This window comes from Peromyscus maniculatus, chromosome 1, assembly GCF_049852395.1.
Source record: "Peromyscus maniculatus bairdii isolate BWxNUB_F1_BW_parent chromosome 1, HU_Pman_BW_mat_3.1, whole genome shotgun sequence".
In the NCBI taxonomy this organism is placed as follows: domain Eukaryota; kingdom Metazoa; phylum Chordata; class Mammalia; order Rodentia; family Cricetidae; genus Peromyscus; species Peromyscus maniculatus.
The window spans coordinates 92,816,857-92,833,617 of NC_134852.1; the positions used below are offsets into that span (position 1 = coordinate 92,816,857).

Sequence of the window (16,761 nt, forward strand, 5' to 3'; positions counted from 1 at the left end):
GCTCTGAGCCCCCCGATATTCCAGCTTTCTTGAACCACATCCTTGACTATAGTATCTCTCACAATCTTTTACCTTTCAAAAGGAACTGGTTGCCAACACCACCCACGCTGGCACAGAGAGGCCAGACGTCACCAAGCTTTGGGAAGAAGCACAGCCCATGTCCCCTGGAATACATGTCCTCCCATCAATGCCCATCCGCCAGCCCCTCCCTCAGCTCAATCAGCAGGAGCACTTCACAGCCCCTGTTCCACCGATGACAGATAAGGACTCCAACATCAAGACATGAACACTCACAGCCTCACAAAAGACTCTCTTCAATGGCAACTCCACTAGAGTCTCAGGAATAGCAATGGACACTGGGGTGGCACTGGTCACTTGACAAGATTAGTCACCTGTCCTAATATGCCTTTTCATAAGAGTCCATGCCCACTGGAGAGAGTCAAAAGAATGCTTCCTGGGGCAGCTCTTGGGGTCCAGAGTAAAGCTGGTGGGGACGTCTCTCACTCCTTACCTGCTTGGAGTTGGTCAGGTAGAGCTTGGCTGCCAAGTTGATGACCTGCAGCTTCACAATGTCTTCCTCTGCTGTGAACGACTTGGCCATTTTTCTCAGGACATCAGGTGCAATCTTGGGCACATGCTCACAGTACTCTCCAATAAGCCAGAGGATGCTGGCTCGTGCCATGGGCACCTGTGGGTATGGTAAGCATTAGGACTAGAGGAAACAGGTTGATGGGGTGGGATGAACAGGCAAGGAAGGGCTGCCATCTGTGCTGGCCTACTGTCCTATGGGTGTCTGAGGGTGGGGGCAGAGGGTAGAACAGATTCGAAGGTGGGGCTTTCATAAACAGCACCCCCTATTCCATATGGTTTCATTACCATGGGTTAAGCTGCCAAGCCCTAAAGTCAACCATGGCTTTCTAGATTTATTTCTGTATTGCCATGTCAGTATTCCTGAATCTCCAGTAATAGAATTAGGGATTCAGTGCAACAGAAAAACAAAGATTACTCAATCAGCCATCCTTGGTGAGAGCTTTAGTGGGAAATAGAGTGGCGCCCCCAGGCACTGGGACTGGGACCTGTCCCTAGTGCATGAGCCAGCTTTTTGGATCCTGATGCCTATGGTGAGACACTCTGCACAGCCTCGGTGCAGAGGAGAGGGGCTTGGACCTGCCTCAACTGAACGTACCAAGCTCTGCTGACTCCCCACGGGAGACCTTGCCTTGGAGGAGGTGGGAATGGGGGGTGGGTTGGGGTGGAAGGCTGGGGGTGGGAGGAGGGAGGACAGGGGAATCTGTGGTTGATATGTAAAATGAATAGAAAATCTCTTAATAAAAAAAAAGAAAGAAAAGAAAATAGAGTGGCGGTGAACGCTGAAGAGCTCTGTGAGGGAGCCCCATAGGGATAATCTTAGACAACAAGGTCACACAGTCCAATCTCTCTCCTTCTACCTGAAGAACTTCCGATGCCCATTTGGAATTTGATTTGGAAGAAGCTAAAGCATTTGGTTACAGGGTCTGAAAGTCATGGACAGGGCTAGAAAGATGGCTCAGAAGTTAAGAGCACTCGATGATCTTGCAGAGGACCCAAGTTCAGTTCCCAACCTGTAACTCTAGCTCCAGGGAATCTGAAGCCTCTGGCCTCTGCAGGCACTGGCACTCACATGCACATCACACACACACACACACACACACACACACACACACACACACACACACACACACACTTTAAAGCAAAATAAATCTTTAAAAAGAAATCATGGGGACAATGTTGGGGCAGGCTGGGAACACAGAGTTGCTCCCTCACCTGGATGTTGTCTGTGAGCTTTGCCAAGTGTTTGATGATCTCTCCATGCTGCGCGGGCTGCATCTGCAGCAGCTTCTTAATGACCACCACCGACTCTGCGACCACAAGCTCTAGGGAATGAGAATGAGAACCTGAGGCCCAGAACAGTCGGATGGCCACACCAAGGTGGACAGGCACACCTGCAATGCCCTTGGTCGTCCTCTTCCTCGGCCCCCTGCACTTCTCAAGCAGCCCTTCAGTTACAGTAACACCTGGACGCTAACTGAAGCAGATGTACATTGTAACCAGACACAGAAAGGGATAGCCACTGGCCAGCAGGGTCAGACATGCAGGCATGCATACACCATCGAGGATGAACACTTCTCCAGGCAAACACTGACCATCACGGTTGGAGAGAAGCTGCACCAAGCCATTGAGGCAGGTGTCACGGACTCGGCCTATGTTCGTTGCACATCGTCCAATGGCCTGGATCGTGGCTGCCACAAAGTCTTTGTCCATGCTGCGAATGTAGGTCTGCGGGACATCACGACAGAGTAACATCCAGTAAGTAGTGACCTCACAGTGAAGGGCTTGAGGGTGACCTTCAAGTAAACTAAGAATGTGACCCCCTCATTTTATAATTCATCATGCCAGAGATTAAGTCTTGGGAGACTATGGCATCTCCAAACCACATCGAGGGAGTTCTCAGCACAAAGCCAACAGAAGGCACTGAATGGGGGACCTAAGGCAACAGTTTCTACAGTTTGGGACTCTTGCTGAAGATGAGACCCATCAGACCAATTCTCACTGGGTATAAGGAACTGCTGGGCATCTCTCCTGGGGGCTGGGGCTGGAGGCTAGCCCATGGCTTGTACCTGGAATTCCCGTAGGACAGTGGGGATGTTGGTCTCATTAGCCAGGTTGGTCAGCACTTCCAGCTGCGGGGAGAGGTAGAGACAGAAAGTGGCCAGTGTGGCCAGCGCATTTTCTGGGCTTTTATAGTATAGACTCTATAGACTCAGGACAGTTCTGCACATGCTTAGAGTGATGCAGAAGCACACGATCATAAACCTTCTTCAAAACACAAGAGGATCGATTTGCCTCCTCAGGAAAGTCCCCGACAAAGAACAGGTGAAGTAGGGTCATGTCCCTTCCCTCCTCTGGAGAAAAGCTATTCCTTTAAGGATAGAAGCCAGGGGTGATCTGCAAGTCTCTGAATAATCTGACCACTCTTCTGCTTCCTGCCTCAGAGTCTGCAAAAGCTGTTTCATTTGTATGGAGTAGTTTTCTTCCCATTTCTGACCCTGCATTTACTTAGGTAATTCTCATTCATTTACCAGGTCTCAGTTCAGACTTCATCTTATCAAGGAAAGCTTCCTCAATCCAAACGATGGTGGCACTACTCTAATTTTTTATTTATTTTCTGCCTATGTTGTTTTGTCTAGGCACCATGTACATGCAGTGCCTGCAGAGGCCAGAAGAAGGCATTGGAGTCCGTGAAATTGGAGTTACAGGTGGTCATGAACCATCATGTGGGTGCTAGGAATGGAACCCTTGTCCTCTGGAAGAGCAGCCAGTGCTCTTAACAGTTGAGACACCCCTCTAGTCCTAGTGCCTCCTATTTATATCTCTCTGCACCTGTCTCTCTTCACATATCTCATAGATGGATTTTTACAACTGTCTTGTGATTAGCTGCTTAATGCTTCTTCCTGCCCCCAACAAGACTATAAACTCAATAAAAACATGGTCTCTTACTCATTTGCTTCACCTTGAACCTTTGGATCTATACCTGGTTGTTGTTGTTTTGTTTGGAGACAGTGTCTCAAGTAGCCCAAGTTGGCGTTGGCGTTGGCCTTGACCTTGATATGTGGCCAAGAATGATCTTGAACTCTTGATCCTTCTGCTTCTACCACCGGAGTGATAGGATTACAGGCATGTTCTACCTCATCCTGTTTATGGGATACTGGGGATCAAACCCAGGACCTTGTGCATACTAGGCAAACGCTCTCCTCAGACCTCTTGTCCCTAGATCTAGTAACAGAGGAAGCAGCAGATGTGCCAACAAGATAGGGAAGTTAGCTATGACATCACTCAATGATGAAGCAAGAGAATGGGAAAGGGTGGAAGCGCAGCTCTCACATTACCCTGTTGGTGCATGTGTGCCAGAAAGTCTGAGGGGTAGGTATGTGAGAGACAGAAAAGCAGCAGGACCCTTCAAGCAGCAGACTTTGATGACTCCACAGTAGAAGCACCACTTCCTGGAGTCTACAATTTTTTAAATATAAAATGGAAGCAAAACATACTTGGGGAGGTGATTATGAAAATTGAGTTATTCTGGGAAGTGTCTTGGGCATACCAAGCAGTTGTGTCTCAGTTTCCTCCAAGATTGAAACATTTCATCCTACAGGAAGCTCATTAAGCAGAAAGGTTAAACAACTCACAATAGCTTCAAGAAGATCCTGAAACTGACCAGATCCACCAGACCAGTCCCTACCAGAGTAAACAACACAAGCTGAGAGTCCCTCTCAGTCTAAGAGAAGCCGCCAAGAGCAGAGGAGCTAAGCTGCAAAGTATAATCTCAGCCAAGCCCAGCTGCAAAGACTCTGAGCAAGCCCCGCTGTTTGGGAGAAGCAGAAACCAGCCCAGCTGCCTGGAAGAGGTGTAGAACAGAGTCACTTGGAAAGGACACTCCAGCCTTCAAGCTGTGCAGTGTGCTCCAGGTTTCCCAGCTTTGTGAGCTGTCACTTATGCTGGGGTGGACCTAGGTGCTACAGCTGTCTTGAGTCATTTGTGCTCCTGTAAGTGAGTCTTCACCCCCTCACCCATACTCCTGTAAATCACCCCAGTAAAACTCACTGGTTCACCCAGTTGGACTTCGGTGGTATCTGTACTTTGATTTGTTGTGGGGTCCCTATCTGGGATGCGTAGACATGTGCTGCATCTCTCCAGAAAAGGTTTTGTCCTATGACAAGACAGAGGCAGTTCCCCACCATCTGGGGCAGTTCCCCTTCACCTGGGGCAGTTCCCCACCACCTGAGCAATCGCCTGCAGCCTAGAGAGGGGCTCAGCTGCAGAAAGAGGCAGGCACCGATGCAGCCAGGTATTCAACCAGGTGAGCAGGAATCCGAGGCCATGCACACTGTCCTGCACTCACCTTCAGGATCTTGATCTGGGTGGGATCCGTGGACCTAATGTAGAAGCTCTTCAGGTAGGGTTCAAACATACCCTGGCAAAAGAGAGCATTCCTGGGGATCTCCACCACAGCCCTAGATTTGCCCTTCCAGAGACACTGCCCCTCCCAGCACAGGTCCAATGTCCCTTAAGCCTCAACACACTCATCCTTGCCCCACGTTCTCAGTCCACCTTAGGTCTGACTTATTCTTTCTCACTAGGCATCCCACCCCCACCCCCGTAGCCCCTTCAGGATCTAGACCCTGTTCCCGTTTGCGTTTGTAGTTTTGAAAACCTATACCCTGCACACAGGGTAATTCCCCTATCATCCATTCTCCCACCCTCTCTGCCCCAACAACCCCCACAGGGCCCACAGCATCCAGAGCGGGCCTTGAATGCATGCTCACCCGGCGCTTGATGGACATGGTGGCCACATTCTGGAGCACTACGTACTGCACCTCACTGTGGAGAGGATGGGTCAGAGGGTTCTGAACCCCTCAACTGGGGGGGGGGACGGTGGGTCGGGGAAGACAGATTGGCTAAAGAGTTGGGAGGAAGGAACTGTTGGGAGGAGGGGGCTGGGGCTGCGGAGGGGGCGGGGCTGCCCGCACCTGTGGCTGCGCAGCAGGCGTACCAGCGCCTTGGCGATGACGCCCACCTCCGCCTTGGGCGCCAGGTGGAAGTAAAGCTGCGCCACGGCCATGACCACCGCGGCGCTGCGGCTCTGCAGCAAGGGCTTGGTGTTGCGCAGCAGCAGCCGGTGATCCGGGTCCATTACGTAGGGCTTCCGAGCAGGCAGCGCCGCGGTGGCCGCCTCCTCCGATCCAGGGCCTTTGGCCTCGTCCTCCTCGGAGCCATAGAAGGCCTTCTCCGGGTTCTCCTCCAGCAAGGACTCCTGGAAGGGACACGGCCGGGTCTGTGGGCGCCTTCCCTGGGTGACCTCCCTCCCCTCCGCCGGACTGGAGCCTCGAGCTTACGTTCTGCGTGGGGCTCAAGAACTGGGTGCGCGCATAGCGCGTGAGCATGCTGATGATCACCACCTGGCCCCACTCCTCCACATCAATGAGTAGGTTGCAGAGCTTCCGGTAGTTTTTGTGAATCAGGTCAATACGCTCCGGACAGACCTCCTCAAAGGCCATCACCACACTGCCCGCCACCAGCTGGGGAAGCAAGGCGAGAGGATGTGAATGGGAAGGGCAGAGGAACTTGAATTGGCATCTGTCTTGTTCCCTTCCCACCACTTGCCCTGTCTTCCCACAATGCACCCACCGTGGTCTTGTCGGCCAAAAGCTTCTCAATGACTTCTATCAGCTGGTCCTTCTGATCGGAGTCCAAACTGAGGGAGAAACAGTTGCAGGGAAAATGTCCCTTTCCTGTCCCCAGGCCCCCCAACAGCTGCCCCCAGCCAGACTCACTTTGGGCACATATGCCCACGCATCAAGAGATCAGAGCCCCCACCTTTGTCCTTAGCCCCCACCTTACTCCAGACAAGTAGGAGCCTGCAAGACCGTGGTAAGGTCAGGGGTCAGCTAGGGGCTAGGAACCCAGGTCCCTGGAGGATAAAGGGGAAAGGTGGGGCATGCACACCTGTAAAGTTTGGGGATCGCATGAGCAGCTGTTTTCCGAACGTAGGGTGACATGTCTGAGGCAGCTTCCTTGATGGCTAGCATCATGATGGGCACTATGATGGGCACACGGATGCTAGAGAGGACACGGAGGGCACTGGCACGGATCAGCTGGTTGGGATCCTAAGGACGGAAGTGAAGACAAAGGCCAGAGAGGCCATTGGGTCCCCTAATGGGAAGACCAGACACTATTCCCGGCTGCTGTCTCCACCAGAACTGTTTCCCTGCCTTTGTGGCCGAGGGTAGCTTGTGTCAGGAACCTTGGTGTCCTGTGACAGTTTCCTGTGAGTTTGTAGCATTCCATCCTGCCGAGAAAGTCCATGTCTTCAAGAAGATCCTGAAACTGACCAGATTCACTAGACCCCTCCCTACCAGAGTAAACAACACAAGCTGAGAGTCCCTCTCAGTCAAAGAGAAGCCGCCAAGAACAGAGGAGCTAAGCTGCAAAGCAGAATCTCGGCCAATCGCAGCTGCAAAGACTCTGAGACCAGCCCAGCTGCCTCGGAGAGGCGTAGACCAGAGTCACTTAGAATGGACTCTCCAGCCTGCAGGCTGTGCAGTGTGCTGCAGGTTCCCAGCTTTGTGAGCTGACATCCATGCTGGGGTGAACCCTGGTGATAAGGGGTCTTAAGTCATTTCTGCTCCTGTAAGTAACCCCAGTAAAACTCAGTTTGACTTTGGCGGTATCCGTACTTTGGTCTGTTGTAGACTCCCTATCTGGAGTGAGGGAATGAGCAGATGTGTGTGTTGCCTCTCACCAGCAAAGCTTTTGCCAAACAACACACGGGAGCACCACCTCTTGCCTCTGGGTTCGAAACCTGACCCAGAAACACGTGTGGCAGGGAGCAGCTTTGTTACTGAAAGTGTAGAAAACTTCAGCACTCTTTCTTGGGAATCAGCATCTGTCTTTGCCTGCCGTGCTGGCCAGGAAATGCAATCTGCTCTCCTCCACAGTTCACCTTGCCACACCTCTCCCCAGAAGCCTATCAGAAGTTGCTCTTCTCCAATATTTAAAACTCACGTGTAGGCCTCTGTTCAGAGGGCATCCATACACCCCTGCTAACAGCATGCACTCTCCTGCTACAATCTCAGAGTTTACACTACATTCCATCTGTGGCAGTAACCAGCGGTTCGCAACCTGTGGGTCACAATTCCTTTGTGGGGAGTGTCAAACAACCCACAGGGGTCACACATCAGATATCCTGCATAGCAGATCTTTACATTATGATTCATAACAGTAGCAAAATTATGGTTATGAAGTAGCTATGTAAATAATTTTATGGTTGGGGGTCACCACAACATAAAGACCTGTATTAAAGGGTGGCAGCATTGGGAAGGTTGAGGACCATGGCTGTAAACAGACACTAATCCTTCAGAGTGATGGACAACAAGCATGCTGGGAAGATAAAGGACCTGATTTCTCTGCTGGAGAAGGAGAGCCACAAAACCAGATGTGGAAATGATGGTAATCCCTGGCAAAATCTCATAATTGATTTTTAGTGGTGTGGTTTTAAAGCATTTATTTAAAAAGCAGGAGCCTATATTTTCTTAGACAAATTGTATCACGCTGACCATTAAAACCTGAACTGCTGATGACTCCAGCTAAGACTCCTAGCAATAGTGGATACATAGCCTGAACTGACCATCTCCTGTGACCAGATTGGTGCCTAGCCCAATTGTCATTAGCGAGGCTTCATCCAGCAACTGATGGAAACAGTTGCAGACCACAGCCAAACATTAGATGGAGTTCTGGGGAATTCTGCAGAAGAGGGGGAGGAAGGATTACAGGAGCCAGAGAGATCATGGACACCACAAGAAAACTCACGGAATCAACTAACCTGGGCTCATAAGGGCTCACAGAGGCTGAATCAACAACCCAGGAGCCTGCATGGGACTGACCCAGGCACCCTGCATATATGTTACAGTTGTGTAGCTTGGTCTTCTTGTGGGACTCCTAACAGTGGGAGGGGGGGCTGCCTCTGACTTTTACAGGCTTTTGGGACCTGATTCCTCACACTGGGTTGCCTTGCCCAGCCTTAATACAAGGGGAGGTGCCTAGTCTTACTGCAACTTGATATGCCATGTTTTGTTGATACCCATGGGAGGCCTGCCCTTTTCTGATAGAAATGGAGGAGTGGATGTGGGAGAGGCAGGGGAGAGGTTTCAGGGAAGGAATGGAAGGAGAGGAGGGAGGGAAAACTTCAGCCAGGATGTAAAATTTAAAAAAAAAAAATTATTTTAAAAAAAACTGGCCTGCTTTACTTTTACCATTTTTTCTTTTGAAAACAATCATAGGAACAAAACCCATCAGTTTTCATTTGGGGAGAGGTAATTAGGCTGGTGGATATTAGCACTGTGGCTCTTGATTTCAGCAAGGCATTCTGGGAGTCTCCCATAACACTTCTGCATTGCCATCCTTGATGCAGGCCTTTGGCTTCACAGAATCACGTGAGCATTTTAGGAGCAGAATTTGGGCCTGATTTATCTCTGTGTCATCATAGCTCTTTTCACATGAAGGGTGTTAATGTTTTTCTCCTTGCTTTCATGATCTTCCAAAGTAAGACAGAAATACTGGCTGACTCTACAGTTGTCTGGGTCCATAACCCAATAAAGCCTAGCTGGGTAAGGTTTAGTAACACAGCACTGACAACCTGGAAACACTGTATGCCACACACTCCATGCTGATGCCCTGGCTCAAATAACCTCTCCCTTTTAACACAGAGGCAGACAATGCACTGGGTGTGGTGGTGTGTGGTGGTGTGTGCGTGAGGTCCCAGTTACCAGAGAAGTCGAGGCAGGACTGAATGGTTGATGCCACCCTGGGCAGCCTCACAAAACTGTGTCCTAAAATAAATAAAAATCAGGGCTGAGGATGGGCCAGATATTATTGTGTACATCTATAGCCTGAACACTCAGGAGACTGAAGGAGAATTGTGAGTTACAGGCTAGCCTGTACTACAATAAGTAAGTTTCAGCAAGGTCCTGTCTCAAAACACCAAAACGAAAAAGGTGTGGTGTATATGGTGTATGTGTGTGTGTATGTGTGTGTGTGTGTGTGTGTGTGTGTGTGTGTGTGTGTGTGTGGTGTGTGTGTGATGTATGTGTGTGTGGTGTGTATGTGCGTGGTGTGTGTGGTGTGTATGGTGAGGGGGTATGTGGAGTTTGCGGTGTGTGTGTGTGTGTGTGTGTGTGTGTGTGTGTGTGTGTGTGAGTGTGTGTGTAGCACAGTGACAGAATGCTTGCCTAGCAAGTTTGAGGGCCTGGGCTCAATCTCTAGCTCTGCACTGGATCCTGGATTAGAGATTTTGTGAAACTAATTAAATAAAACATAGTGTTTCCCAGGCAATCCCAGAGGTCACCCACAGAGACAGAATGGCAGAAGTCTAGATTATCTGTTTGCCAACCACAGGGTTGAAAGAGAAGCATGCTGAACAGAAAAAAAGAAAAGAAAAACAAACAAACAGAAACATGGCTTCAAGTTAGCTGATAAAAAGAGAACTTGGGCATACACAATGGCCCAAGACAGACCCCAAACACAGTAATCAAAACAAGAAAACTCCATTTATATTATGAGACCATTTACAAGACAGTATTCCATCATTTAGGAATGATGCATAACTAAGCAGCAAAGAATAAACAGACGGCCAGTGAGGTGCTCAGAGGGTTAAAGCATTTGCCACAGAACCTGATTTCTCTTGAGTTTGATCCCTGGGATCCACAGGGGGGAAGGGGATCTCTGACCCCCCACATGTGCTTGCGCACACAAGAAGTAAATGAGGAAATATGACTTTTTAAAAGAATAAATATACACTAATGAAAAGTAAGGGAGATACACAGGAGACCTGGGCTCTGTGCTTGTTTGTATACAGCATGACATTCATTAGGCCTTTCATGAACGTGGAATTTTCTTTTGTGGTTCTGGTGATTGAACCCAGGTGCTTGCCTATACTTAAAAGAATTTTTTAAGAATAGCTACAAGCTGGGTGTGGTGTCACAGGCCTTTAATCCCAGCACTTGGGAGGCAGAAGCTAGCAGATCTCTGTGAGTTCCGTAAGCCAGCCTGGTCTACAGAGCGAGATCCAGGACAGATAGGGCTGTTTCACAGAAAAACCCTGTCTTGATAAACAAAGAACAAACAAACAAACCAAAAAGAATTATAGCTACAGGAGTTTCAGTAAAATATAATAGTTAAGAAACAAACTCAAGAGCCATGTGCAGTTGTCTTAGGATAGGGTAAGGGGTGGCTCGTGGCTTTATGAGGAAGTGTGGTCCCTATTACTGGAGATGTGTCGGGGATGTTTGACAACAAAGCTTGCTAGGCCACAGACCTCAGGACAGTTCTATTAGCTGCTTTGTTTTTTTGAGACAGGGTTTCTCTGTGTAACAGTCCTGGCTGTCCTGGAACTCACTCTGTAGACCAGGCTGGCCTCAAACTCACTGAGATCCACCTGCCTCTGCCTCCTAAGTGCTGGGATTAAAGTCGTTCACCATCATCGCCTGGTTTTAAAATGAGAATTTATTGGAATATAACTATGCACATTTTTTAAACACAAAATCTAGTAATTGCATGGTTGAGACACTACAGCCTACAAGCCCTGAATACTATTTGAATATTTTATAATTTTCTGACAACTGTTGTAGAGGATTTTTTTTCTTCTTCTTCTTCTTTTTAATTCTTGCATTGATTGGGACCAAATGAACCCAGGTTTTCTTAAGCGGAGGGATGGGGACACAGATTGTACATAGTATAAGAAAATTCAAATTTTGTGCTACATTTTCAGAATACCTTTGAAGAAATAATCTAACCGTGTTTCAAACAAAAGATTACTTGCCAATCTGAGATGGAGCCCATAGTTTTGACTTGTAAGGCCAGTCTAGTATTTGCATGATATAAAGACAGTCAAACTAGGCCAGGCAGTGGTGAGGCACGCCTTAATCCCAGCTCTCAGGAGGCAGAGACAGGTGGATCTCTGTGAGTTTGAGGCTAGCCTGGTCCACAGAGGGAGTTCCAGGACAGCCAAGGCTACACAGAGAAACTACATCTTGAAGGAAAAAGAAAAGAAAAGAAAAAAGAAAGACACTCAAGCTATTTACTAATTAACATATATACGAGTAACCATGCTTCCTACCCGGCCCTAAGAACAAACTGCTACTCCTGCCAGCCCAGCAGACTATACCAGAGCTGAGCCCCAGAGGACAGCAGTCATCCTTAGCCTGTCCAGCAACCTACAGAATTGTTGGACTATGAAAAGGATGAGTTGTACCTCTAGAACCTGCTATGGAATAATCCTCTGGTACACTGTAAAAATTTGTCACTCAAATTGGTTTAATAATATGCTGATTGGCCGGTAGCCAGGCAGGAAGTATAGGCGGGATGTCCAAACTAAGGATGATGGGCAGAATCAGAGGAGGTCACCAGCAGACGCAGAAGGAACAAGATGGGCATGCCATGATGAGAGAAGGCACCAAGCCATGGGGCAAAGCATAGAGAAGAAATCTGGGTTAATTTAAATGTAAGAGTTAGCTAGTAACAAGCCTGATGTTGGCCAAGTATTTATAATTTATATTAAGTCTCCAAGTCAGTTATTTGGGAAGCAGCTGCTAGTTATTTGGGAGCAGGCAGTCAGGACAGAAAAACACCTTCATATGGTGCCCAAACATTTGGCAAGATTTCCACATAAAACCTGAGAAAGTTTTTTTTTTAAAGGTTTCTAAACACACAAAAGAACAGGGTCAAGCATGGCTTCTTGGTGGCAGTAGGGAGCCAAGTGGGAGGAGCCAGCCACCAGCATGCCATGATCTAAGTTACACAGCAGTTAAATTTGCTCATGCAGACAGAAAAGGACAATAGATATGCAATAAAAACAGATCCAGACAGAAAAAAAAAGCCTCTGATCAGGTTACAGTGTGTTTAAAAATATACATAGGCTTGGGAAACAAAAGAGAAAGAGTATATACAGTCTTAGATTTAAAAAATATAGTTTTAAAATAATAAAATTCTTTAAAGGGGGAGTAAAGCAATATAAAAGGAAAAAGCCACATAACTATGAATAATACACAGTGAGTCTGGATCCTGTAAGTTATTGTGTTGCCTTTGAATTTTTTGACTGCTAAGAGACACTGGGTTAAAACTGCTAGATTAAACCAACCTATATCTTTTTAAAAATATCTTGACTTCAAAACTTAAGTCAAAAGATGTGTTGCTTTGGGGGAAAGGTTATGCTTTTATTTCCACAGGAAATGAGAGGCTGTGGATTCATTCTGGGTTAAAGAAAATCAGGTTTGATCGAGGAAGACCCCCTGAAATCCTGACTACAGATATAAAGAAATAAACTACAACATGAAGAACTACAAGACACGTGATGTATATTTTACCTGCTCAAACAAAACATAACAAAAAAAAATCACCTTTGGCTGACTTGTGTACAATGCACAATCTATAGTTATATTAATACAGATATGTATGTTACCTTTAAAAGTTTATGTATTTTCAGAGCAAGGAGACCAGACACCAATAAAAACAGCCCAGGTGATTCAGCATCCAAAACAGCTTTGAGGCTGCTGACTGCAATGATCCAGCCTCACAGAATACTCCAGCCAAGACCTAACAATTATCCTGATTTTCTCAAGGGTCCCCTAAAGATGTCAGTGCCCCACAGACAACAGGAAGTAGTTTACAGAACTACAGCCACATTCCCAAAAATGGGTTATAGATGTTTATTATCATTTAAGAGGGATTGGTTACAAGTTGTTATTGGTAATGGTCAGGAACAAACAAAGGACATTAGATTCAGGGATCTTATTCTAAAAAGAAAAGGGAGGATATACAAATAATAGGATAAAAGGGTAGATTATTGAATCTACTTTAATCCAAAACAACTATTAATCTTAAATATTATACATTGGTATGGATTTTGGTTTATTGGTACAAATTATTTATTTATTTATTTTTATATTGATACAAATCTAAAGTTAATTTTGTTATACTATATTTATACTTTTATTTAAGGTATTGTGTTTATGCAGCTAATTAAAAAATATAATGTATAATTAAGAAATACAGATTAATAGCCATCTATAGTGGTCAAATTTATAGTCATGTTAGATATGTTTTCAAGGTCATACACAGATATTTAGATATATTTAGATATATAGATGGTCTTCAAACAATTCAAAGACCTACAAAATATGATGTTTAATATGTTTAATAACCTAAGGTTTTTCATAACAGTGAGTCATGTCTGCTCCTGGCAGCACCAGTCTACTTCAGAGAAGATTATGGGTGTTAAAGATTATGGAGTTTATTTTCTTTATGGGAAAAGAAACTGACCTTGCCTCAGTTGCTGAGTTACTGTCCAAACTGAATCAGCAGGACACAAGAAAGGCAACCGCTGAATTTTGCCAAGACAAAGTAGGACAGTCCTTCAAAATTCCCTGCTTCACAGCAAAGTCTGTCAGATGAGCTGGGCTTATAGGCCAGAATAGGATTCTCCAGTGTTACAGAGTAACTCTGGGTGACTGTCCAGGCAGTCAGATATTCCTGTCATTAGGTAACATTTCATCATCCTGGGGTCTTTGATGGAGTTGAAGACTAGATAGTTATAGTTTTCTTTAGTTATGATAAAAGATAAATTAGGTACAAAACTTTGTACTCACAAAGATAAGATAGATAATAGAATATTTTCTGCCGGGCGGTGGTGGCGCACACCTTTAATCCCAGCACTTGGGAGGCAGAGCCAGGCGGATCTCTGTGAGTTCGAGGCCAGCCTGGGCTACCAAGTGAGTTCCAGGATAGGCACAAAGCTACACAGTGAAACCCTGTCTCGAAAAACCAAAAAAAAAAAAAAAAAAAAAAAAAAAGAATATTTTCTTCAATTTTGCCAAATACAGATGGACTAGATATTGTAACTGTAATACTTACTTAATAACTGTTTTTGTTGTATACAATCTTACTATGTTAAAATTAAAACCTTTTTTAATTAGACAAAAAGGGGAAATGCTGTGAAATAATCCTCTTGTACACTATAAAGATTTGTCAGTCAAATAGGTTTAATAAAATGCAGATTGGCCGGTAGCCAGGCAGGAAGTATAGGTAGGATACCCAAACTAAGGATGATGGGAAGGAAAAGGGCAGAGTCAGAGGAGGTCACCAGCCAGATGCAGAGGGAGCAGAGATGAACCTGCCATATTAATGAAGGTAACACCATGTAGCAGAACATAAATAAAGAATATGGGTTAACTTAAAATGTAAGAGTTAGCTAGTAATAAGCCTAAGCTATCAGCTGAGCATTTATAATTTATATTAAAGTCTCTGAGTCAGTTACTTGGGAGTTGGTGGCCAGGTCAGGAAAACTCTTGACTACAGAACCCACCTCACAGAAATCTGAACTGAAAGTTTAGAAAGAAGGGACATTAGAAGTCATAATCCGAGCTTTTAAAAGAAAGTTTGATGTGGAGAGAGGAGGCTGCCTGCGTGCTTACTGGAGGAATTTAAACTAACCAGCAAAGCACCAAGAAAGACTTCCACATGAGCTCATGAATTCAAGTCTAGGCCCTGTACAGAAGGGAAAAGGGGGGAAATATTTACAGCTTAGATAGTGAGAGGTTTTATCCTCTTCTAGAGGACTTGACTCTTCCCACTGTCCGTCCCTCCATTTGGGTGATTTCAATTTCTGTCTGGCTCAGATTTCTTTCTTCAGGAATAGATGTGATCTGGATATTTAAAAGGTAATTGTTTTTTAATACTCTGTGCGTCTAAAACATGACACTGACCCCCTGTGTGAACAGAAAAAAGACCAAGTCTTTTCAACTCTAGAATCACCAGCTGTACAGAACATACAGAGAACGGGATTCCCAGGGTCAGTTTTGGCAGGTGTTTTTGGTCTTCTGCAGTGACCTTAGCAGCCAGCCTCCCAGTGGGAGAGCAGTCTCCTGCATGGGAAACTTGGTTTTCTTCTCACTGGTTCTAGCAAAACCTCTGTCCTCCCTCTCCGGTTAAAGGTAAAAAGACTCTTCAAGTCATTGATCTCTACAGACACCAGAACCAGGAGGCCTGTCCCAGCCAAGGCTCTACTGCCCAGGGGAAGAGACTCCTGTCATTCTTCCCCAAGGGACTGGCATGGGCCTGATGTGAGTCACAATTCCTTTCCTTCTATAAGTAGAGGTAAGGACTGAGAGTCTCCACTCAGAAGCTCAAACGACTCATGCCGAAGGCAGCCTGCTGGTAAAGAATAAATCCACTAAAACAACTTGAGCTGTAATCCCTACCTGAGTCAGAAGGGCTCTGGGTGGATGGATTAATGGCTTAAGAATGGTTCTGTCTCTTGGATATGCCCCTCTCACCATGTGGTACATACCCTGTGCCAACTTGGGACTCTTTAGAGCCAAAAAGCCCTCACCAGATGTGCCCTCCTCCTGGCCTTGGGCCCTCCAGCTTCCAGGGCTTCGAGATGAATAAACCTTAATTCTTTTATTTTATGTGCACCGGTGTTTTGTCTGCGTGAATGTCTGTGTGAGGGTGTTGGAGCCTCTGAACCTGACTTTTCCAACTTTTGCAAGTAGGAGGAGGTCCCCAGAGCCTATAGGACGTTCATGGCCTCTGCATGGGACCACTCCTCCCCTATAGTTCCAGTGAAGCCCGGGGCCCCATGCAGACCTCTGACCTTTAGGCCACGCTGGAAGGTAGAGATCGACAGTAGGGCTAGGTCCTGCTGCTCCTCCGCATATCGCACCAGGTACACGTAGACAAGCTTCTTCACCTAGGAGAGAGCCTGTGTCCTGGCAGGGGTCCCAGCAGCGGGTAGCACCTTCACCTCCCAGGATGCCATCACCACCCCTGCATGCACTGTGGTTCATGGGGTCAAAATCTTCCAATAGGGGACAGCAGCTTTGAGTGTGTCTCCAGTCCTCTAGCCTGATTCGCATCCGGTTCAGGGACATAAGGACAATGTCCTCTGGGTGAGGGATGGCTTGAACAGGTCAGGCCCCCAAGGGTTGGGTAGATTCCATCCTTTCTCTCAGCCCAGCTTGAGTCTAGTCCTGGACTGGGATCGGAGGCCAGTTTCTGAATGGTGCTCACCTCTATGTTCTTACAGGCCACATTCTTCACCACGGCAGGGAACAGGTCTGACGCATTCTTCCCCCGGGCGATCATCTGAATGTTGGGGTCAAACAGGAAAAGAGA

The 16,761-nt window shown here is 46.7% G+C and overlaps 1 protein-coding gene across 3 annotated transcripts in view; it reads right to left on the bottom strand.

Annotated features, from left to right (window-relative positions):
• Ap3b2 (adaptor related protein complex 3 subunit beta 2) overlaps positions 1-16,761 on the bottom strand; it is a 39,565-nt gene that overhangs the window by 11,761 nt on the left and 11,043 nt on the right. For all 3 annotated transcript variants that reach the window (XM_076546128.1, XM_042278771.2, XM_076546119.1), the window contains 12 exons: positions 16,657-16,731; positions 16,241-16,336; positions 6,541-6,701; positions 6,223-6,289; positions 5,931-6,113; positions 5,565-5,848; positions 5,361-5,415; positions 4,937-5,008; positions 2,658-2,720; positions 2,184-2,316; positions 1,804-1,913; positions 512-688 (listed from right to left, as the gene is read on the bottom strand). In XM_076546128.1, coding sequence (XP_076402243.1) covers positions 512-688; positions 1,804-1,913; positions 2,184-2,316; positions 2,658-2,720; positions 4,937-5,008; positions 5,361-5,415; positions 5,565-5,848; positions 5,931-6,113; positions 6,223-6,289; positions 6,541-6,701; positions 16,241-16,336; positions 16,657-16,731 — 1,476 coding nt within the window. The remainder of the gene's footprint in view (positions 1-511; positions 689-1,803; positions 1,914-2,183; positions 2,317-2,657; positions 2,721-4,936; positions 5,009-5,360; positions 5,416-5,564; positions 5,849-5,930; positions 6,114-6,222; positions 6,290-6,540; positions 6,702-16,240; positions 16,337-16,656; positions 16,732-16,761) is intronic.